General features: G+C 36.1%; 1 protein-coding gene across 2 annotated transcripts in view; it reads right to left on the bottom strand.

Annotated features, from left to right (window-relative positions):
* Positions 1–24,078, bottom strand: part of Sec63 (translocation protein Sec63) — a 45,996-nt gene extending 21,918 nt beyond the window's left edge. Inside the window, exons 1-10 of one of the 2 annotated variants that reach the window (XM_069832834.1) lie at positions 23,706–24,078; positions 17,732–17,834; positions 15,592–15,706; positions 15,394–15,499; positions 13,626–13,756; positions 7,347–7,439; positions 3,467–3,628; positions 3,116–3,344; positions 539–684; positions 2–149 (exon numbers count right to left, since the gene is read on the bottom strand). In XM_069832834.1, coding sequence (XP_069688935.1) covers positions 2–149; positions 539–684; positions 3,116–3,344; positions 3,467–3,628; positions 7,347–7,439; positions 13,626–13,756; positions 15,394–15,499; positions 15,592–15,706; positions 17,732–17,834; positions 23,706–23,829 — 1,357 coding nt within the window. In that variant the 5' untranslated portion in view covers positions 23,830–24,078. The remainder of the gene's footprint in view (position 1; positions 150–538; positions 685–3,115; positions 3,345–3,466; positions 3,629–7,346; positions 7,440–13,625; positions 13,757–15,393; positions 15,500–15,591; positions 15,707–17,731; positions 17,835–23,705) is intronic. The other variant, XM_069832836.1, reaches the window with a different exon arrangement.
* Positions 24,079–24,298: the final 220 nt, after the last annotated feature.

The following is a 24,298-nucleotide window of genomic DNA, read 5'->3' as shown; positions in this document are numbered from 1 at the left end:
CCTTCTGAACGAACTTGGAAGTCAATACATGGCATCTTGCCCACTACTTTCATTATATCTTCATACTGTTCATCTGACAAGAACCTCAAAATTTTTCGCCTTTCGTCATTTTTCAATTGTGCAAACTGCTGAATGCTTTTTATATGTCGCTGTAAAGAAATTAAAACATTTTACTGAAAAGTGTTTGAAAAAGAAATGGGGCTTTCCATAAATACCTCAAGTCAGGAAAACAATAGAATCTGTACCATTATGAAAATGTTGGTAAAGGTGTAAATAAGTCTAAATTGCATGAAGACTTCCTAAAACATTAACAAATTTCACTTATTTGTTAAATTTGTTGACAACTTCTTTAAAATGTCCGAGTTTTCCAATTCGTAGCATGTACAAGCGCGCGCGCGCGCACGCACGCACGCACGCACGCACGCGCACACACAGAGAGCTCATTGTTTGTATCTCCTGTTCATTGGTTCTTAAACAAGTAACTTGGTGTGTAATACATATAAGTCCGGTTCATCAAATTATTTTTACATCTTATTACCTTTTTAGACGAGAAATATTTTATGTTGTCTTCGTTTATGTGTGGCAGCTGCAACAGCGGACTCTTGAATTCCCACAGACCTTGCACTATCATGGGGCAAAGCTTCATACAGTTTTCTATAGTTTCAATATTGGGTAAACGGGGTACTGAAACAGACATCATCAAGTAATTCAGCAAATGTAACCAAACACACTATGCAGTACAGTAACTTCATGAAGAATCAAATTCTTTTATTTTTCTGTTATCTTTGCTAGCAACTGTACTATTGCTACTAATAACCACAAACCAAAACGAACATCACGTTCAGATGCACAACTGCTGCATGACCAGCCACAGATCATCATCATCATCATCATCATCATCATCATCATCATCATCATCATCAATCATCATCATCATCATCATCATCATCATCAATATCTTCAAGGTTTAGGCAGATGGCCTGTTCCGCCTCCAGAATTTTATCTGTCAAACTGGTCTCTCCAACGTCTCTTTGGTCTTCCCACTCGTCTTCTTCGTGTAGGTCTGTAACACCATGTTCTAAAAGGTATCCTGTCGTTGGGCATTCTTGTTATGTGGTCGTACCAATTATTTCTATATTTTTCAACTGTAGTTGTTATACATTCGATATTCAGTTCTTGACGTATATCTTCATTTCTCTTATGGTCCTGTAATCTAAATCCTGCTAGTGGCCTTAAGAGTCTCATCTCAGCAGCCTCAATTCTTCTCTGTTGGGCTCTAGTCAGAATTCACGTTTCTGAACCATATAACAATGTTGGTATTGCCAGTGTCTTGTAAAATTTGAGCACAGTCTGTCTGTCGACTTTATTTATGAGTGTACGTTTAATTGTACCAATAAGTCTTAAGAATTTATTTAACTTGTTTTCTACTTCTGTTGAGGAAATGTAAGAGAGATCACATCCAAGGTCATTAAAAGAATTTACTTGTTCAATCATCTTATCTTCTACTACAATTTTAGTTCCTAGTGTATTATTTCCGCAGAAACCAAATACTTTAGTTTTCCTGTGTGATATTTTTAGATTGTAGTTATTAGCAACAATTTTCAACAAATGGACTGCTCTCTGTAGGTTGTCTTCAGAATCAGCCAACACCAACTGGTCGTCTGCGAAAAGTTGATCTCTGATATTTGTTGAGGATATGATTATAATACCCTGTGTCCCAAAACTCATGGTGGGGTTTCAGAGGCTTATATTTCTTTAAAGAATATAGGTAGAAAAGCAATATTGGTGCCAGATGAAAATAAAACTCTCAAAGTTGTTCGTCTTTAAGTTTGCCACACTGAAGGAAACAAAAGACGATAACAAACGAATTAATGCAATAATTTTCATTGTCACAACAAATTATACAAGATGGATGTCCAAAGAAAAATGCAATGTGTTTTATGGCTGGCAAAATTTGAATCTATGACTCGTGTAGACGTGAATTTCGTCGCGCATTTAATGAAAAACCACCACACGAGAGTAACATTTGTCTTTGGGCTAGACAGTTAAAATAGACTGGAAGCCTATTGGAGAAAATGGGTACTGGAAGACCATCAACAAATGATGAAACGGTAGAAGTCATCTGAAGAGGATTTGTTCAGAGTCTAAAGAAATCAGTTCGTAAATGTGAAAACAACAGTTCATAGAGCTTTGAAGAAACGTCTTCATCTGACTCCTTATAAACGTCAATTGTTACTTCATCCAAATGATTATCACAAAAAGTTGTTGTTGTTTTCTAATGCCAGGCATTTGACAATAAAGTCATTTGACCTCTTGCACTCCAATATTTTTCAAAGATATTGAAAATGGCAAGTTGTAGCCGATTTAAGTGAACACCATATTTTAATGTTTTGGTGGCTACTTCATTCACACACGACCCCCAGAATGTCTGGAGGACCAAACCTGCTGTTGGTCGATGGGTCCACTGGACCTAGTTGGGAGATCTTGTTGATCACCAACTTTCCCTCCTTAAGCCACTGGAGGACGATTTTAGTGCCATAGCAGGTCAGCACTAGGAACAGAAAAGTAGGAAGGGTACGAAGGAAAGTGAAATGAACCCCTAGGCCTCGAATGCTCTAATACTGTCGGGGTCGAAGAAAGTAAGAGTTCAGTCAGAGGACTGGATAGGAAAGGGCAAAGAGGGAATTAGATATTGAATAGAGGAAAATTATACCAAATTCGGTCATTAACTCATCAAGCTGACCAGTGCTAATTGATGAGTAGCCCCTCCCTTTAGTTCAGCTTGTAAAATTATGCTTACTAACAGCTGCACCACGGGAAGGTAGGGATGGGACATTGGGTATTTGTCCAGGTTGGTTCCTTAAAGCCTTCAATGGGAAGGATTAATGGCTCTCCCCCCTGTATTCGACAAATACAGTTTTGCAGCCTTATCACAAAAAGTATAAGTACGTATCCTTGTGTAAAAGTCTGTGTTATTATGAATGTCATTTGAAAACTCGCTCAGTCCGTAACCAGTGGATAAAAAAATTAGTCCAGTCCTTTCATAAAAATGAACTTAACATGTTTTAAGATTCTAAAATACTATTGTGTTTCGGTATTTTGAAGACACACTTACTTCTACGAGCATATGCCAGTAAAATTAGCTGTGACACACAATTCACCATCTCCTGGATCAGATACGGACATTTCTTCACTATGTATTGCCTGTCCTTGTCTAAGGTCTCCGAGTTCAATTCAATGCGGTTCAGGTGGGCGTGGATCAAGGCACGGGCCTTGATGGAGTACATGAAGCACAGGGGCCTCTCTCGATTCTTCTCACTCAAATTTGAAATCTGCTTGATCAGCTGTAAAAATAAACAGAAAGAGGCTGTACAGACAATGAAGACAATGAAGAGCAAATTTAGATTCTTTTTCTGTCTATCCATTCAATAGTTCAAAAGGATATATTTTATGAAGAGAAACTCACATGGGGAACCTCTTCATTGTCTGTCGGTCTCTCTACAATCTCTCCATTGTGTTTCTTCTCAAACTCCAGAGAAGCAGCGAGAATCATGATTACTCTCTTCAGGGCCATGGATGGGGTTTTGTGGAAGAAGTAATAGTACATCTGCGTGGTGTCTAGCAGCACCTGCAAAGTGAACAGTGCAAAAAATTATTAAACAAATAGTACTAAACGTATTTCAACCGGATCTGACAATTAATGGTATGAAGATCGCTATGGATTTAGCAATGGTACATTGTACGGGTCTTTCCATACCTGGAGACTTGTACTTTTTCAGATTTTCTATCGCAATTTCAACTTCTGAAAGCGTGGGTTCGGGTATAAATGGCTCAGCAGCTTGTATTTCAATTTTGTCCCAATCATTTCTATTTGGCCTATGTACATTTAGTAGTTGCGCAAAATAGTTTTTCCATCTGTTTAGGATTGATGGAGAGTCTGCAAGCAAGTCACCATTCTCATCCTTGATCACGTTTACCCTTGGGTGATATCCGTTCTTAAATTCCTTTGTACCCTTATATAAATCTCTAATGTTTTTATTCTTATTATTTGTTTCTACCTCATTCAGTTTTTTCTTCAAGTAACCTCTCTTTTTACTCCTAAGAGTACGACATGCTTCCCATTTTTCATTGAAATAATTATCTCTCTTCTCCTCAACTGGATCCTGTAAGAATTTCAATTTTGCCTGTTTCCTGTAACCCACAACATTTTAAATTCTGAGATCTTTTGGTATAACTCATTTCCTTAGATATCCTGTGTGTAAAAACCTGATGATGTCAAATCTGAGTACTATCATTTTAACAGTTTCCTGCCTTTTGTGTCAAGATAATGGTGTATAACATTTCAATATAGCTAGCTGTTCAATGTAATATGTATAAAGATCTGATAGGATATGAACTATCAGAAGACGAAGATAATGAATGGATATTGCTTATAACCTTTTTGTTGTAAACAGTGGCACATGACTGAAGTGAGGCTTGATTGGCCGCAGTTTGGCGCCAGCGATTCTCAGCAAATGATCCCGCCCACTGTTGTACATTCTGCTTCATGTTAAACATTTCCTGTTACTCATCAAAGTTGTTGTTGTTTTCTAATGCCAGGCGTTTGACAATAGATCTAACCTCACTACTATGCATTGGTTTGCTTAGGAAACCGTTACTTTATAATTAATTGAATTCAACTCGCCTAACTTACTATACACATTCAACACCATTTCTTTCTCTTCACTTTATGTTTAGTAACCACACACATTGAGGATGCAGAAGCCATACTCTCACGTATTTACGAGAACAAGCTCAAGTGGCGCCAGCATATTACAAGAACAGACTATCTTGGTACTACTCTTAGTATTCATCCACTTTCAAACAAAATAAAATATAAAAGTAGCTTTTCTTTTACATAGCATTTTACATATGAGTGAAGTTATATGTTTCAACGTATATAATAACTAGAATTCAATTTCTATTTTCAAATAATACAAGGTTATGGTTTCCAAATACAGAACTATATTTTTCTGCGTCGAGTGAGTGTTTCAACTGGGAGCCAATCACGAGTATGACAGCCACGTGTTTGTGTTTACATTAGGATTTTTCTTACAGCAAAAAGGGTATCCCTAATAATTTACGTAATATGGAGATAGTAGGCCTAAGTATTAAATTCATCATTTTGTAATATTGATTCACATATTGAGCTTAAACTAAAATAAATTTATTTCACTTCAAATTACTTTTATTTGTAATACATTGATGAATTTCACTACTTAATACAGTATTATAATGAAATTAGTGAACAAGGTAGTCTATCATACAGTGTGATCAGTTATGCTTTCTCCAGCAGCACGGGGTTTTTCCTATAGCGAGCCTCCATTCATTTTCCGCACACTGGAGGGAGCAGCAAGCCTGCTTGCTTACTTGTTGACCTTGCTGACTGTTGCAGTCGTAGCGCAGCTGTTCCCGGGTGTGTGTTGTGTTGTTCGTTTCTTAATTCGATAATATACATAAAATGTATTATTATTATTATTATTATTATTATTATTATTATTATTCCTCGTGAGTTTACAAAGGCACAGCATGTCTTTATTTACGATTCATAAATGTTAACTCAGCTCGTGAAGTTCGAAGGCGGTTTCAAGAAAGATTCTTGGCTTAGATGCTCCAGATCATAAAACAGTCCATAATTTTTATCATAAATTTCAGGAAACTGGAAGTGTCCAGCCTAAGAAACCAAAAAAACAGAGTAGGGTTCTCATCGAAGAAAGATTACATGATATTCGTAATCGTTTATAAAATTCTCCTAGAAAATCTCTCATATACCATACACATACACCATACAAGAACTGTGGTGTAGTTTATGCTGCGGGGGATTTTTATGTGATAGTGTTGGCTACATTGTTCCTTTTTTTGTTGTGAACGCACCCCCATTTTCGTCTCCTCTGATTGGAGGAACAAGGGAGTGGGGCGGCTGTCTGCTGAAGGAGCTAGGAGCGGCCTCGAGAGACGGGACTCGGGTTCGAAGCGAGTCAGAGAGAGGACGTCGAGTCTCCAACCTCCACGGGAGGATTCGCCGGTTGTTTGTACTTCGCCAACGCCGGGTTTGAGTCACCTGCCTGGTTGAATCGGAACGACTCTGGTTATGCGTGGGATGCATCACCGATAGAACATCGTTTTCATATTGCAGTTACATAGACCCGGTGGCGATCTGCTTCATCTCTAACAGAGCATTGGCCAGCTCTGTTAACTATCATATTCTACACAGCGTGGGATCGCCGACATCCTTTAGATGACAGTGAAGTTTCTTCGAGTCTATCGTGGTGTTAATGGTGATAGTTTCTGAGTCGGTGACGAGGTATTCTACACGGACCTGCACCGGCAATCAGTTAAAGGTTGGAGTGTTGAACTTTATGGGATTTCTCAGAGCCCGTGTGCCATGGAGAACTGTACTTTATGTGGGAGGGGGGGGGGGGAGGTTTGATCACTCGTAGTGTATAGTACCATATTTTCACTTCTCATTCTATGTTAGTTATTAGTCCTCTCTCTCTCGGCAATTTACGCCGTTATCAGACTTTAGTATTTAAAATTCTTTTATTATCCCCACTTCCAACTTGGGGGTATTCTTATGTTCTCACAGTTCTTAATTTGTATAATATTTGTAGCTTTTTTCTCTCTACTTGTTTGTGGTTTATTAAATTATGTTTATGATGGCTTATGTTATAAGTACTATTGTTAGAGGCAACCAAAAACCCTGAAGCATACGATCCTCTTTATTTTTCCTTCCTGGGTTTTCCCCAGGCACGCCAACACGACAGAACTCAAAGATAATATTCGTCAGAATATTGTCCAGATTTTTCAAAATGAACTACAGTGAGTGATGAATAGTTTCCTAAAGAGATGCGAAAAATGTGTGGAGAATGAAGGCGGGCTTTTTCAACACCTCATTTGGTAATGAGCCTCATAAATTTGTTTGTGTATTGTTGTATGGTTGGTTTTTTTTTATTGTTTTACTCTCCTACTAATCACCGAGGTCTGGCTAATGAGCGGCACGCTCACCCATTGGCAAAACTCCGGCAGAAAGCAAAACTGATCGCACGTATTATGCTCATATTCTAAATGAAATTATTTCAATGTATTTTTATTATATGAGGGGTAGCATTATATTGCCTGAAAACTTTTCAACTTTGCAGGTTACCACCACATTTGCTGAAAATTCCAATATGTCATCCCAAAGCAAGTTGTAATATTATCATTTTTATTATATCATGTTTTCATCTTTATGGTCCTTAATACTTTCACAGAGATGAAGATAGCACTATATTAGTAAATAAAAGATGTATTTAATCACAAAACAGTACCTGGTCTCCTGAATATCGTATAGATTTGTACCACCACATTCCGACGACTGTTGGCAGTGCAACCATGAACACCAGAGCGTACAATCCCAGAACCTGAAGAAAAGAAGAAATGTGGCTGTAATTGGAAAGTTGCATTATGAATAATAATAAAAAATATTCTCTACTGTTGTCACACCAGGAGAAGTCGCTTGAAGTACTTCAATGGGGCAGAGGGAAAACAGTCATGCATGCACACCGCGCTGTTCACAAATATCTACTACACGTGTCTGAGAGTCTTTGCGACTTGTGGAATAATAGTTATGCTTTTATTGTGTTCTTTTATTAGTTCAGCACGACGATTATTTTTCAATATACTGCAAGTCTTTGAATGCTTTAGTTAGCTGTTAGTGTTAATAGAGTTGATAATAGTACAGTTAAAGGAATTTATGTTATTGTATACTTTTAGTTTAGGCTTAGTTTTGATGGTGAAATCATTGCAATAAGTGAATGACTCAGGAATCTTCTATGCCACATCAATAAATTTAGGAATGCAGTTATATTGTCAGACTCCAAAGCAGCTATTCTATCAATACTCTCTAAACACACACCTTCATCTCAAACAGCAGAAATAACTAAAATGCTCTCTCAATTATTATCACTCAATAAAAGAATTGTATTCCAATGGATACCATCCCATTGTGGAATCCTGGGAAACGAGAATGTGGATGCTTTAGCAAAGAAGGGCAGCACTGCTACTTACAGACCTGTTACTAAATCTATGTATTACTCTGTGAAGAGATTTATTAAATCTACATATTTAGACTTCAACAAACAAAATTTGATAACTCAATCCCAAGGGAAAAAATGGAACTCTCTGCATCAAAATCCACAGTTAATTCCCGATTTACCACGCAGATCGTCTGTAGCTGCATTTAGATTGGCAACAGGCCATGATTGTTTGGCCAAACACCTGCATAGAATTGGAATATATCAGTCCCCTAACTGCCCATTGTGCAACTCAAACCAAGAAATGGATTCAGAACACCTAAAAATCTTTGCTTCAGTGGCTGGTCATAATAATATCTTTGAAAAATATTGGAGTGCAAGAGGTCAAATGACTTTATTGTCAAACGCCTGGCATTAGAAAACAACAACAACAGTTAGCAGTTTTTGAGTTATTAATGGTAAATATGTCGACATAGGGGAAACAAGGATTGAAAATCTATAGCGAAGAAAGAAATATTATTGCAAATGTAAAATAATTCTGTGATGAAGAAAAAGAACAACAGTGCCTTTGCATTCCTCTTACGAATCCAACAGCAAAGGCAGAAGGTACTGTAATCTATCCACAAGAAGGATGTAGCTTGTAATGAATGAAAGACTGCACATACAGAAAAAAATGTGCTGTCGACACTTGGGAGGGGGGAGGGGGAACGGAAACGTCCAGATTACCGAAATGCAACTGTAGATGACTTTGACCAGAGGTTGATAAAAATTAAGAAGTAAAAAAAAAAGTAGTACCAAGGTGCAAGAAATTTTTACCCGTGTTACAAGAGAGAAGGCAACATTAAGACGAATAATGAAGGGAAAGGAGTATCGGATGGAAAAAGTGTACATCGAGAAGAAAATGTTTAATTGAAGACGAAAACACTTTAAATTGGAGGTGAAGATATCTACAGAAAATAAGAAAGCTTAGGGAAGAGGGTAACTGGATTTTGTACCTGGACGAGCTACAGACAGGCACCAATTTGATGTTTCCCAAGTGCTGGGAGCATAAAAATGTTACGGGAGTTTTGACTACCGTAAATGCATCCAACAGACTCATTGCTGTCCATCAGGGTGGGATTCTTGGCTTCGTCCGGAGAAGTAAGATTGTATACAAGTCAGGAACAGCAACACTTGATTATCATGGACAGATGATAGTAATAGTGACAACACCGAAGATCGGAAATCTTTTATGTCTGACTTCATTCCCTTGTCCTGACTTCTGACAGATGTCCAAAAACAAATACAGATAGAGTGAAACCTCTCCTTACGGACACCCCCAAGATACGGACACTCCTCATATACAGACAGATTTTTATGTCCCAACTGAAATAATATAGAAATAATGATGAATTTAACTCTCGTTTACGGACACTCTCAGACACGGACATGGACAGCTATTTCACAGTCCTAAAGCTTCCTTTACCTCCTGACTACGGACAGAACTTGGATTTCAAGACATAATGGGTCGATTTCTAGAACACGGACGAAATCGTGGTTCCAAACCTCGGCTTTTAAACCACGATCGAGGTCTGAATCCTTATGCGATTTCTAAAACGAAGTCGAGACGCAGCTTGAGAAGAAACCGAGGTTCGTGGGTTTTATATATGGCAACGCAGTTTAGAATCGATTTTTATTCCTCTACACAGTCGATATTAGAAATAAATGAACATCGGGATTAATATTTTTATTGAATTGCAGTAAGTCACGTTCTTTTGTTCTCAGCTAAGGTATTGTTATATTTACTAATTTACAGAATATAGGTGCGTTTAAAATACTAGCATTACTTAGTATTTAATAGGGAACGGATTTTTAGGTAACAGAATGATATTACCCAAATAATTAGCACAAGTCGAGCGTTTATGTAGTTTATCGTTTGTTCATAACTACTACCAACATTAACAACCTGAAAACCCGGTTCTAAGGAATTAATAACCTAAATATTAACTGGATTAAAATTTCAATTGAAACTAAAATGTAGTATGGTTCTGTCTTCACATCTAATAGGCTAGTACTACGTGGAAAGCCCCAGTAGCATAAAACTTAAAATAAGAAGACAAAATCACGTTTGCTTCATATTCTTGTAGGCCCACAACATTTTCGAGTATTAAATGAAATGTCCAAAACTACTGTAAAGACTAAGAATTAAGATATATCGTCCTATAGGAATAAAGGTATAGGCCTAATTAATATAAAATATTATATCTTACTTCCCTGAAAGCAACAAGAAGATGTAAAAAAAATTGTCAACCTGTCGCCTCTTGCATTTCGTTTCAGATTTTTATTTAGCATTCTTGCTAAATTTTGCGTTGATTTCTTCGAAAATCGAAATATTCGCCTGAAATTATCGTCGTTATATAGTTACAAAGGATTATTCCTCTCTCTCATCACTCTAATCCGGAGATTTAATACTCGTAGACACAAATTTTCCTTCGATAATCATCCAGCTGATCTATTACTTCCATCTTTTATACATGAAGCCATAGTTTTAAACCTGCCCCAGCCGTGGTCTCTGCTTCAGACCATGGTTTCGAGCCATGGCTCAGAAAAATGAAAAAGACCTCGTTTTATAAATCCAAACGGGGTTTAAAGCCATGGTCGTGGTCTAGACCTCATTTTAGAAATCGACCCAATGTATTACAAAAATGGAAAATTTAGTTTTGAGAACTGTACAGAAATTCTTTAACATGAAAGAAGACAATAAGGGTCTCGCAGGCTACCACTAGCCCAGCCGGATACCCCTTGTTAGCTAGAAGCGGATTGATAAACAAAATCATAAAATTTAACCTGTCTGATGAGTCCAAGGTTTCCGCGATCATGAAATTGTATTTGACACATAATGGGGTTAGTAGGATTATTCTCTTCACTTCAATCAGTTGTACTGTTTCGAGAGACATGGCACCTAAACGTAAAGGTTAACTTGAAAACTGTAAATTACAGTACTGCATAACTGCAGACCTAGAATAAAATTGCCTTGCATAGTACTGTATTTTTCTTTTTCAGTCTTATCTACTGTTGTTCAAAGTTGCAAAGAATTTACTGTAGTATAGTAGACTGTATTTAGAATTAAACTACAGTAATACATTTCATTTAAAGCGTGAAGGGATACATAATGCATATTATAAATTTACTGTTAGATTGGGGAGCCTCCCTCCCAATACAGGACACCTCCCAGATGCGAACAGATTGTTACGTCCCTTCAATGTCCGTAAATGAGAGGTTTCACTGTATATGCATGCAAATATTCAGAAAAATGTATTTGCTTGACTTGCTTTCTTATACATGAAATAAAATCGCAAAAAAAAAAAAAAAAAAAAAAGCACCTATTTACAAGAAATAGAAAATCTTTCTACTGTCAATAAGAAAAATTATAACATTTAGTGGATTCAAATACAAACTTTTTTTAAAAAAAGTAGATGAAATTTAAGAAGACCTGTGATTTTTATTTGCATAAAGAAAGTGTGTTCTTTGAAAACCGTAACACGCCTGGAGGTTGGAAGATCATGCTTATATAATTAACAATGATTTTTTTCATGTCATTTAGAATTAAATTGTATTGTAATATAATTAGGTGCCTTGTATAATCCATACTGGGTTTCACTTTCAATGTCTAATTAAAGGAACTGTAGTTTTGCATGCAAAGATTATTTAGAATTAAGTTTATTTGTTTTATATTGTATGTTATGTCATTTTTCTTGTGTACTGGCGATGTCATGAATGCCTGTAATTCTATCAGTTAATAAAGATCTAATCTAATCTAATCTAATCTAATCTAATCTAATCTAATCAGTATTCTAAGGCATCTGAACAACTGACATAGGCAGAGTTGTGCATAAAACGTTACACAATAATTATGTTCCATACACATTAAAGATTTTTTTTCAGCTCTTCCATCTTATCAAACTCTTATCCACAATTTATACCCTGCTGTCTTGTGTTTAAAAATTCATTTTCCAAGTATTTTCTCATTTAATTCCTATCCTTTTGTTAACTGGATCGCTATCCATTCTTCCCTATCCACCCTCTTCTACTTTCTCTCATGCCTAGACTGTCTCCCATTTCCTGCTTTCATATTGATTTTCTCTTCCTCTCATTATCTAAATTATTTTTATTCTCGATTCTGAAATCCACCTACTCTTACTCATTCTTTGTCAGGTATTTTCTCCTAGAATTACTTATATACATCTTCACTTTCTCTATTTTACAACACTTACATCACTTATTTCCGTACTATTCCCTCATATTTATTACGCACTTATCCCTTTATTCCTCTCCTCTGCTTTCTAACTCCCTCTTTTACTGCTTCATTCCATATATTTACATCTAGAATCTTCTACACTTATAATTCCCCTGATGCTACTCCCAACTCTACAACAATGATTCACATTTGAACGGTATATTATAATAGTGGTGCAACTCCACTTTTCGTCAAATTGGAGTTAACTACACTTTCAGTATCATAAATGTCCATTCTTTTGATTATTCCACTTTTTACTGATAATGTGATGTGATCAGTGTCGTAGGAATGTGCTTTTTGGCACACATATTTGAAAACTGCTGTTTTTCATAAAACATTACAGGTTAGAAAGTTCTTCTTTGCTGTACGCTACGGTAAAAACATTGTTATGATTAACTTTTCCGTACGAATACCGCAAAGTTGTAACAGTAATATAATATAGTTATAATCAGACGTACTATAAAGTAAATGTAGTATTAGAAGGCTATGATTCCTAGTCTACAAAAATCTCAATAGTCTGTGATTTATTTAACAAGTTAATTAATTCACACAGAATTTCCATGTAGTTGTGTTAACACCTCATCCGTAAAAGTCTCATTTGTACATCACTTTCTGTCCTAATTACGTAAATAATTACTATTACAAACAGTTTTTCCTTCATCCCAAACACAAGACCTACCAGGAAATGAAATGTCTATAAATAATTCTCCATCCTAATGATACTCTTTCAAGTTTACAGTCATTAATTAGAAATTTCCAGAAAACTGGTATACCAAAATAATGCTCGACATCTCTTGTATAAGTACTAGTGCAAGAACTAGATATCACCTGTACAAAAACAGATATAATTTGTTTTAATCTATTAATAGGCGGCTGTATAAACAATCTTTAAAAAATAATGATTTCGTGCTGAAATATATAAGAAAATTAAGTACAAAATCTAATATAATTAAAAAAGTTTTTCTATTATTAATAAACGAAAGAAAATTAGTTTTTTACATCTGTGTAAAAAGTAATTTTCTACACTAAGTAAATTATGTATAAATAAATTGTATGTTCATTTTTATCTCATACATTAGTGCAGCATTCTTATATCCATGACAATTTCACATTTGTATGTAAAAAACTCCTAGTCATGACTTACATCCTTGAGGACTAGGAGGTATTTGCTGAAAATGGAGCAGAATGGTACTAGCAAATGTTTACATCAGATGCACTCCTAACCTGTGGAGGGTAGTAAAAAACTATCTTGTGCTTTTCCATTATTTTACACTGTAAAATGAAAAGATATATCTTACCCATACAGAATTCTCCTTTTCTACAATCCATGATGGTAAAGCTATACCGAAGCTCATTGCTCCTGGACCATCAGGGTTTCCATATTTTTCCCAATTACGCCGAGCTTCGTCATCAGTCAAAGCTTGGTAAGCTACAAGGACAAAATTGATTTTAAATGCAACAGCAGAAAATATCCATATTAAGATCTCACATAATAAATTAATACTACAGCTACATCTTCATAAAATCTATGTAGTCAACAATGAATAAAATATACGTGGTCAACAATGGAATAATCTCTATTATTTGATTCACAAAAAGTTTTATTATTGTTATTGTTATTTGTCATTGTCATTATTTATTATTATCATCATTATTATTATTATTATTATTATTATTATTATTACTGGTATTATTATTATTATTATTATTATTATTATTATTATCATCATCGTCGTCGTCATCGTCATTATTATTATTATTAACAATTTTTTCATTACGTACTTATTGTCACATACGAACATAATTTTATTTATATTTGACTAAAAATTAATAAATAATTATAATGTTACATCAATTTTACCTTTTGCAAGTTTCATGAAATCATCATCATTAGTATTATTATTATTATTATTATTATTATTATTATTATTATTTACTTACTTACTGGCTGGCTTTTAAGGAACCCGGAGGTTCATTGCCGCTCTCACATAAGCCCGCCATTGGTCCCTATCCTGAGCAAGATTAATCCAGTCTCTACCATCATATCCTACCTCCCTCAAATCCATTTTAATATTATCTTCCCATCTACGTCTCGGCCTCCCCAAAGGTCTTTTGCCCTCCGGCCTCCCAACTAACACTCTATATGCATTTCTGGATTCGCCCATACGTGCTACATGTCCTGCCCATCTCAAACGTCTGGATTTTATGGTCCTAATTATATCAGGTGAAGTATATTATTATTATCATCATAATTATCACTATCATTATTATTATTATTATTATTATTATTATTATTATTATTATTATTATTAATAACAATTTTTTCATTACATACTTATTGTCACATACGAGCATAATTTTAAACAAACAAGTTATTTATATTTGACTAGACTAGACGGCATTTTGGAAGTCAGTCAGCTGCTATAAGCACCATAGCATTTCTGGTATGTGACGTCACAAGCTTGTACAGCAGAACCAATCGGAATCAGTCTATAACAAATACTTCCCGAGTTCGTTTGTTCATGTGTGAGTGTTTCAATACACTGAATAAGTAAAACTAACATTTACTGTGTCTGTGCCTGTGCCTGTGCGTGTGCGTGTGTGTGTCTGTGAGTGTGCATGTGTGTGATAAATAAATGGAATAAGAGACTGTAAAAAGACAAGTATTGCACAGGCAGGTGTGGAAAATAGTGTTTAAGGTGTATAATTATTTTAAAAACGTTGAAGAGCAGAACGCTGCCGGCCATCTTGATGCTGGCTGCAATGTTTCCAACGCGCAAGAAACAACTGCAGAAGCATGTGGTGTGGGATTGAGAACCGTGCAAAGAATATTGTTAGTGAAGGAAAGAGGGTTTATCTGGTGTCATGCTTACAGTAATCAACAGCTAAGGTCATTATTGTCTTTTGATAATTTAAATTCTCTCCTGCGCTATCTGTATTGCAGTACAATGTGGCAATGTTGTATGCTGCCTTGCTCTCTTGACGCAAATGCTAGCAGACTACCACCTTTCGAATTGCCGTCAACTCTAAAAATTAATAAATAATTATAATATACATCAATTTTACCTTTTGTAAGTTTCATAAAAGCTTTTTCATTTCCTGTTTCCTTATCAGGATGGAGAATGAGAGAAAGTTTTCTGTATGATTTCTTAATTTCAGCTTGTGATGAACCCTGGAAACATAAATTCATAAACATAGTAGGTACATATAAATAAACTCACTGCCAAAATGAAGAATCAAAGACTATTAACATGGCAAACTTACCAACGGTACTCCCAGGATTTCGTAAGGATCAAAATTAGCATATTCGTAATCAAACTGAGACACCTTATACGCCAGAAGGCTCAGGATCACCCATCCCGAAATGATGAGAAGTTTACTGGAAGCAAAAAGTAACAAAAGGTTATAATAGTTTACATCATAGCACTCGAATACTTAGAAGGGAGTTGTTAATGAGCTCATGTCTAAACCTCCCTTTGTCCACAGCTATGGTGGAGTAACAGCATGTCTGACTGTAAATAAGCAGGTCCGGGTTCAAATTCTGGTCAGGACAAGTTATCTGGTTGCGATTTTTTCCGAGGTTTTCCCCCTTTATCAACAGAAGCAGAATTGCTGGATAACTTCGGTGTTGGACCTCGGACTCATTTCGCCTTCATTAGTTTCAACTTCATCTATAATCTTCAATACTTTCAGAGCGACTGAGGATGCAACAGGATGTAGTACAGTGACTTGCTTACAGATAGCATCAATTGGAGGAGGAAATTACAGATGTTCCAGGGAGACAGAGGGATTTTTCTAGCAGACTACATCAAACCTGGATGATGTGTAGCTGAATTGATAGATGGTATGGCACCAAACAGTGAATCACAATACCTACAGGAGCGCAATCTTCAGGTCAATACAGGATGCAGGAGGATGTAGTATCATGTCTTGCATACAAATCAACGGTACCCAGAAAAAACGAACAATGTCACAATTCCTTTAAGGGTGATGTTATCTAATTCACTGTATTACTACAAACTTTAGTGTTATTTTTACCAAAAGTGGTAAAGGAGAATTAAAACCACGCATACACTCATCATTTCCTTCATTTCAAATAGAAACATCAATAAACTTTGCAGTAATATACTGAAATAAATTATCTCACCCTTAATGGAAATGTGACATTGTTTGTTTTTCCCATGTACCCTTCAAATGGCATTGATCTGAAGAGGCTACAAAACTCTCAGGGGGACGAAAGGGCAATCATGGAAAATATGTGCTGTCACAGACTGTGTCAGATCTGGTGCTGAGTACCAAATAGTGAGTCATGATACTTGCAGGTTTTCGTCACCAACTTTTCGTAAACATATTGATTTGTCACACAGTTTTTCGTCACGTAAGTACAGTAAGTCACAATACCAGATTCGTCACAAAAATATATATTTTTCGCCTTTTAAAGTTTTGATATGTCTATCTGCAATAATTTCAAGTTCATCTAGGAAAAATAAATGTATGAGGTACTATATAAATAAAAACCATGTACGATACTATAACAATAAAAACCATGTCAACATTTTGCGATACTATAACAATAAAAACCATGGAAAAGTTTAGCGATACTATATTTGGGTGCGCGACAGAGACAAGCAACCGAGACAGGCGACAGAGATGAGAGACTGAGACTACTCGCTTTCTATCTGCTCCCTATAGAATTATATGAAGTATATTTGAGAGCGTGAGACAGAGACAAGTGACCAAGACGGACGACTGGGACAAAGCGCATGAGACCGCTTTTGGACCAGTAGTGTCTCGCAGCAGTTTTTATGTTGACATATCGCCTTTTGTTTATACGTCTTTCTCTATTACACTCAACACACAATCAAACTGTTCTTGATTCAATCTAAAATAACTCCTGAACTTTTCTTCCACTGATAAATGATTCTTTATTAATAAAAAAAATTCTTCTTCACGTCTTGTTTTGAATACCTTTAACTCATATATATTCTTTGCTTTTATCGCAACACATAGCACAACAAATCATCATTATTTTCTTCTTCTTCTAGCAATTTTTTGGAAGCAGTTTTGTAGTCATATTTCACAGAATATTTGCACATATTTTCTCAACAAACTCTTCTAGAATACTGAGAGTTGCTGTGTCAGTTTTGCTTGTCACTTGTTTCAGTCGCAATATCAATTTGTATTAGTGACAAGTAAGAGATGTCTCCGTCGTTTGTCTCTGTCGTGTGAACCCAAATAGTACCTTAAGTGTTAGACCTCTACTTATGTCTGCCCTAACTGACTCTTGTTGATATTAACTAATCACCGATGTTCTTTTAATAATGTTAAATTTGGTAACTGCAGCTTCCAGTGATGCTCTTAGCCAAAATGTACTGTACCAGTGGAAGAGTGCAACATAACTCACATAAATAACTGTTTGGTTCCTTTCCACGGCTCATTAGATTGGAGTAAAAGCTTTTTCTTTTTGCAGTCATCACACTGGCACTCTTTAACAGTAGTTTCAGGATCTGAAATGAAAAATGATAATTTCGTTACTTTTTCACTCAAAATCACTAAATGATACACTAAACACAAAAAATAATCTTTTTTTTTTTTCTAGTTTTACTGGAGGATAAAAAAAACACTACCGACATTTCTTTGTAATTCTTTTTAGAATTCCATTGTTTTCAGTATTTTGCTTGTTACTATTAATTCGGTGTAGACAAAATAAGTACTAACAGTGAAAATATAGATTTTATATTGATACAGTGTATCTTAAAATCATTACACACTTTTAAGTAGATGATCAGTTCTAGTGCTGAATATTAAGGATAATATTATACAGGATGATCCAAAACAACACCGACGATACTTAGTATGTTGTGCGGGATGGCAAGTTGATCATTTTTCAAGAGGGAACCCATGTCCGGAAATGCATGGTTTGGGTGCTGTGGAATATCAAAGTTTCTTCAGATTGTTTTTCGTGTCTTAACAGTTAGACCTATGCAACAGCCATCAGTGTAAAGTGGATGGATGAACTGCACCTAATAATTTTCCTGTGCATGCGCTACATCCCTCCATAGTCCATGGTTCGCATCCTAATTGGGTAGTTTGTGTTATGTTTGTTAGATAATGTGGTTGCAATATGACGGAGACCCAGCTCACTTTGATTCAAATGTGCGGCACCACCTGGACGCCATATATCCAAATCGATGGAATGGTCGAGGGGGCCCTGTTCCATGGCCATCACGGTCACCAGATCTTACACCTCTTGACTATTTTCTGTGGGGTACTATGATAACATCAGAGGAGGACCTTATTGCACAAATCTATGCAGCGACTGAAATACTGAGCACACAACCGCACTTATTCGACCATGTGCGTAAATTTCTGCACCTCTGATGTAGGCTCTATAATCAAGTAAGATGTGAAAATTTTAAACTCATTTTGTAATTTACTGCAGGATATAATGCTCTTGTTGGGTTTCTTGACGAAATGTGGAACGCACACCCATCAGCATATCTCAACCATTCTCAAACTTTGATGCCCTACAGTGCCCACACCATTTCCGGACGTTGAAAAATGATCAGTTTGCATCCTGCACAACATACTAAGCATTTTCGGTATTGTTTTGAATCACCCTGTATACACAATATAGGGTGAGGGACTTAAATTTACTCTAAATATTTCCTACACTATTACCGATACCGAAGAGCTCACAAATCTAGCCTATAGAGAATAAATATTAATCAGAAAAAGAGTAGAGAATATTCATTAAAAGTTGTATTTTTTAATGGAACAATAGCCATAAGCGTAGCAGAAATTAAACTAAACAATTAGAATAATAATGACATTTACCGAGTGTTTATGATGTGAAATATCACTATTAAATGCAAATCTAGTCTTTCAGGTGAAGCTCCCTGTAAAGCAGATTTGAATAATTTCAAGGGAAAAATTGTTCCGGGGCCGGGTATCGATCCCGGGACCTCTGGTTGAACGTACCAGTGCTCTACCACTGAGCTACCCGGGAACTCCACCCGACACATGTGGGTGGAGTTCCTGGGTAGCTCAGTGGTAGAGCGCTGGCACATTCAACCAGAGGTCCCGGGATCGATACCCGGCCTCGGAACAATTTTTCCCTTGAAATTATTCATCACTATTAAATGTTTATAATTCAGATGAAATGCATGTATGATGCAATGAAAACAATATCAGAAAGTGGTGAAGTTATTTCGTTTACTGCAATAACAATAGAAAGTGATGGTGATGTTCTTATGTTGCTATTTTCTTTAATTCAGGTGTAATTAAATAATTAACACCTGTACAACGCATTAAAAGCAAGTGGACATGGGAATTAAGTACCAGTATCTTCAGCTGTTTGATCTGAGCAACTGTAACTTTTCGTTCTGCAAAGGAATGTTACAATGTTACATTTGTTCGGATCAAATTTCTGCATATTTAAAGGACAAAACTAAAATTCTTTCAATCGTTTGTTATCATAATATACTGTTCTCTTAAACTGGCTGAGCATATTGGGAATTAAATCAATGGCTTTCCCAAAACACACTATGAAATGTTTAATATAAAACAATTTCTATCTCGAAAAGGACGCAAAAACAAGAAAAATTGTATTTAACTTCTTTGTTTGAAATATCTCAAAGAATAACCCCTGAAATTAATGACATTACTTACGATTCATATATATATAGAGCAAGGATCCCACCAATCTGATTCGTATCAATAATCTAGTTACTACTTGGCATTGACCTCAATATTACTTTTTCTAAACATTTAAACTGTCAATAAATGTTAATGAGATGTATTAGGTATAAAGCTATTAAATGGTACCGGTAAACATTAGTATCCGCTACATTTTACAAAGTGCAACAAAGTATTCAACATGGACTTACAATCTTATGTAATAATGATCTATTTCTTACATGATCGTTTGTGACCATGGATGTGGCTTGTGGTCTTGCTTCTTGGTTCACATCATTGCAGATTCCTTTGCTGCAGGCCCATTCATATTACACATCATCAAATCACATAAAATGTTTGTTTCTAATGACGATATAAATCTGTCTTTTATAAGATTCAACTTCTCTTACATCATCGCTCACACAATACTGATTATTTTCGAGAAGATCATGGCGTGGTTTTGACATCATGGTAGATGTGTCATGGGGCTTTGGCCGCAGAGTTCGGAGTAGGAGAAGAAAGAAATATAAAAACAATAAACTTTTTTTGGCTGAAACTTAGGTGCCAGTAGCAAAAACACAGTTGCCATGGTGAACTGGCACTTAGAATTTCTGCACCCCTGTAGTAGGTGAAGTTCATTTTAATTTATTGAACAACGCTGCATCATCTACGAGGTTACTTAGGATCAGTAGAATTGGCGATGAGGTGGTAATGAGTGACATAAATCCGAGAATTATAGTCCGACCATCGGATCTGTGCCCCCGTAAGATATGCGAACTGAACCTTAATTCCTTTTCAGCCTCGGCAATTCATTTCTCTCCCTGTATTCTTATTTCACTCTTTTCTATCCCTCTCTCTTTCTCTCCCCCACTACTCACAATTTTGAGCCTTCTTGCGGGACAGTTTATTTGCACTTGCAGTCCAGTGTTGTCAACTCAACATGAATACTGTAGCACGGAGTGGTGAAAGAAATATTATTAAGCAAGTAATAGCATTTTGCATAAGTCAATCAGCATCATTAGACCTACTTAAATTAAATTATGAATAAGTAATAATTAACCTTACAGTATTATAAGCAATATTCAAGAGACATGACACTGTTTGACGGAAGTTTGGCAACATCCCTATTCGGCAAGGTTCGTGGCCTGCTATTTGATGTAGTGGGAGAGAAACGAGTGGAATGGGGTGAGTAGAGGCGTTAACTTTTCCAAGAACGACGACAGCGCTGAAGGGGCATAGAACCGATGGTCTGACAATACCTCACATTCACCTTAAAGATGTGCAAAAACTCGGAAAAACTTCCTACCACAAACAGCCCAAGCCAGAGTACAGCCTCGGACCAGAAGATCAGATCCTTGCACCTGGGTTTATGATGGTACATGAATATATGTTCACAGAGGACAAGGAAACCGAGTTGAATATAGAGTGTGAAGAAACGAAGTACCAGTAAACAAATCATCTGACATGAATGAACAAGGACAATGAAACTAAAACCCAGCAGGAAAAAATGTATACGAAGACACAGGAAATTACAGCCTTATCTGCAGTCACAATGTGACACAATGACCTTTGTTATATAGTTAACGCTCATTACAAAGTCCATTTCCATTGCCCTGATTTATTACAAGAAAGCAACAAAGTGAACAACCAAACCAAAACAAAACGCTACAACTTAACTTTCAAAAATACTCTTCCTTAATCACAAGTTTCAAATAGTTTTGGTATAAATATATTTACCCATTCCGAGGCTTATTTTGAGGTTTTGTAACAAGCTGTTTTTTATGGTGCTGGGTTGTTAGCCCTTCATTAGCTAACGAAATTTTTAGGCTTGTACTTGCTATTTGCGAAAAGTAAATTGTACCAGGACAATGGAAGGAGTCCATAATCGCACCTATCTTTAAGGGGGACAAGACTAACTGTAGTAACTTTCGAGGAATATCACTTTTGTTGACGTCGTACAAAATTTTGTCCAATATACTTTTGAGAAGATTAACTCCATATGTAAATGAAATTATTGGGGATTATCAGTGTGGTTTTAGGCGTAATAGATCAACTATTGATCAGATATTTTGTATTCGACAAATAATGGAGAAAAATGGGAGTATAAGGGTACAGTGTATCAGTTATTCATCGATTTCAAAAAGGCATATGACTCGGTTAAGAGAGAAGTTTTATATGATATTCTTATTGAATTTGGTATTCCCAAGGAACTAGTTCGATTAATTAAAATGTGTCTCAGTGAAACGTACAGCAGAGTCCGTATAGGTCAGTTTCTGTCAGATGCATTTCCAATTCTCTGTGGGCTAAAGCAAGGAGATGCACCTGGAGGTTCATTGCCGCCCTCACATAAGCCCATCATCGGTCCCTGTTCTGAGCAAGATTAATCCAGCATCTACAATCATATCCCACCTCCCTCAAATCCATTTTAATATTATCCTCCCATCTACGTCTCGGCTCCCAAAGATCTTTTTCCCTCCGGTCTTCCAACTAACACTCTATATGTATTTCTGGATTCGCCTATATGTGCTACATGCCCTGCTCACCTCAGACGTCTGCTCTTAATATTCCTAATTACGTCAGAGAAGAATACAATGCATGCAGTTCTGCGTTGTGAAACTTTCTCCATTCTCCTGTAACTTCATCCCTCTTAGCCCCAAATATTTTCCTGAGCACTTATTCTCAAGTACCCTTAACCTCTGTTCCTCTCTCAAAGTGCGAGTCCAAGTTTCACAACCATACAGAACAACTGGTAATATAATTGTTTTATAAATTCTAACTTTCTGCTTTTTTGAAAGCAGACTAGATGACAAAAGCTTCTCAACCGAATAATAACAGGCATTTCTCCTATTTATTGTGCGTTTAATTTCCTTCCGAGTGAAATTTATATTTGTTACTGTTGCCCCAAGGTAGGGCCTATATGAATTTTTCCACCTCTTCAAAGGATAAATTTCCAATTTTTATATTTCCATTTCGTACAATATTCTGGTCACGAGACATAATCATATACTTTTCGGGATTTACTTCGAAACCTATCTCTTTACTTGCTTCATGAAAATTCCCGTGTTTTCCCTAATAGTTTGTGGATTTTCTCCTAACATATTCACGTTATCTGCTTAGACAAGCAGCTGATATAACAGTTCAATTCCAAACCCTGTTATCCTGGAGTTTAGCCTCCTGGACTTTCCTAATGGCATACTCTAGAGCAAAGTTAAAAAGTATAACATTCTAAAATACAGTAAAAAAAATATTATGGTTAATTTTCTCTGATTAATTTATTTTCAACGACGATACTGTTCTGTGCATTAAACGTTAACTCTGCCGGCATTTCTACCCTCTTGCCAATGTCGAGTTGTGTACTGTACAATGAACTGTGAACTTGATTACCTAACCTGTAATTCTTCAAGGAATTGTGAATACTCCGTTCAATGATAATAGGCTACTGATGTGTTCATTGTTTTGCGACTGGATAATATCTCTATAGAGAAAAATTCATCATTCCCCAACCATGTTTGACATCTCGTAGCCATAATTAAGCTACGATATTACTCAAAAGTTAACTTACTCTTAATGAATTTAAATTTCAAATCTCTCTGCCCAAATAAAGTTCTTTACAAGATTATACTTACAGATATACGGTTAAGATTGAACGTAATACCTACTTACATAAACCAAAATGTATATAGGTTAAGTTTCATGCTTACCTTGTTTTCTTTTACGTGGCCACCAATAGTAAGTTCCTGGAATTAATAGTAATGCAAGAAATGAGAGAAGAAAGTAAAAAAATGTTCCTCCACTCTCATCGTATTGAAACTTTTGGCCTCCCATTTTCCAACTTCACGAAAATATTAGTCACATCTGATTTGAACAATAAATTCGACCCATCGACGTGTCAAATCAACCAGTGTTGCCTCACTTCAAAATCTCAACTTCCCTCTTAGTACACGAGTACAAAACATTTGCCACATGTTTTTCATACCTACAAATTATTACCAACGTTATCAATAAGTGATAACAAAAACATATATTTGTAATGTGCGCATAAGTTTATTAAAACTGTACAAAGAGCGACATGCCATAACGGTCGAAGACAACCAACGAAGATTGGTACACGCTTTACGAGCATAACCGCGGGTTACCATTTTCCCCTACCGTTCTGTACCGTTATTTGCCCTACTTGATTCCCACCTTGTGGTCCGTGGTCCGTTCATTTTCTGCCTACTGGAAAACCCAGAGGTCACGAACATGCGAAACGGACTTCTTTGCAATATGAGTAGTTAAAATAAGAAAAAAAGAA

Source organism: Periplaneta americana, chromosome 8, assembly GCF_040183065.1.
Source record: "Periplaneta americana isolate PAMFEO1 chromosome 8, P.americana_PAMFEO1_priV1, whole genome shotgun sequence".
NCBI classification, from domain to species: domain Eukaryota; kingdom Metazoa; phylum Arthropoda; class Insecta; order Blattodea; family Blattidae; genus Periplaneta; species Periplaneta americana.
Note: the sequence above shows the minus strand (reverse complement) of the source record. Positions and strands in the feature narration are given on the sequence as shown.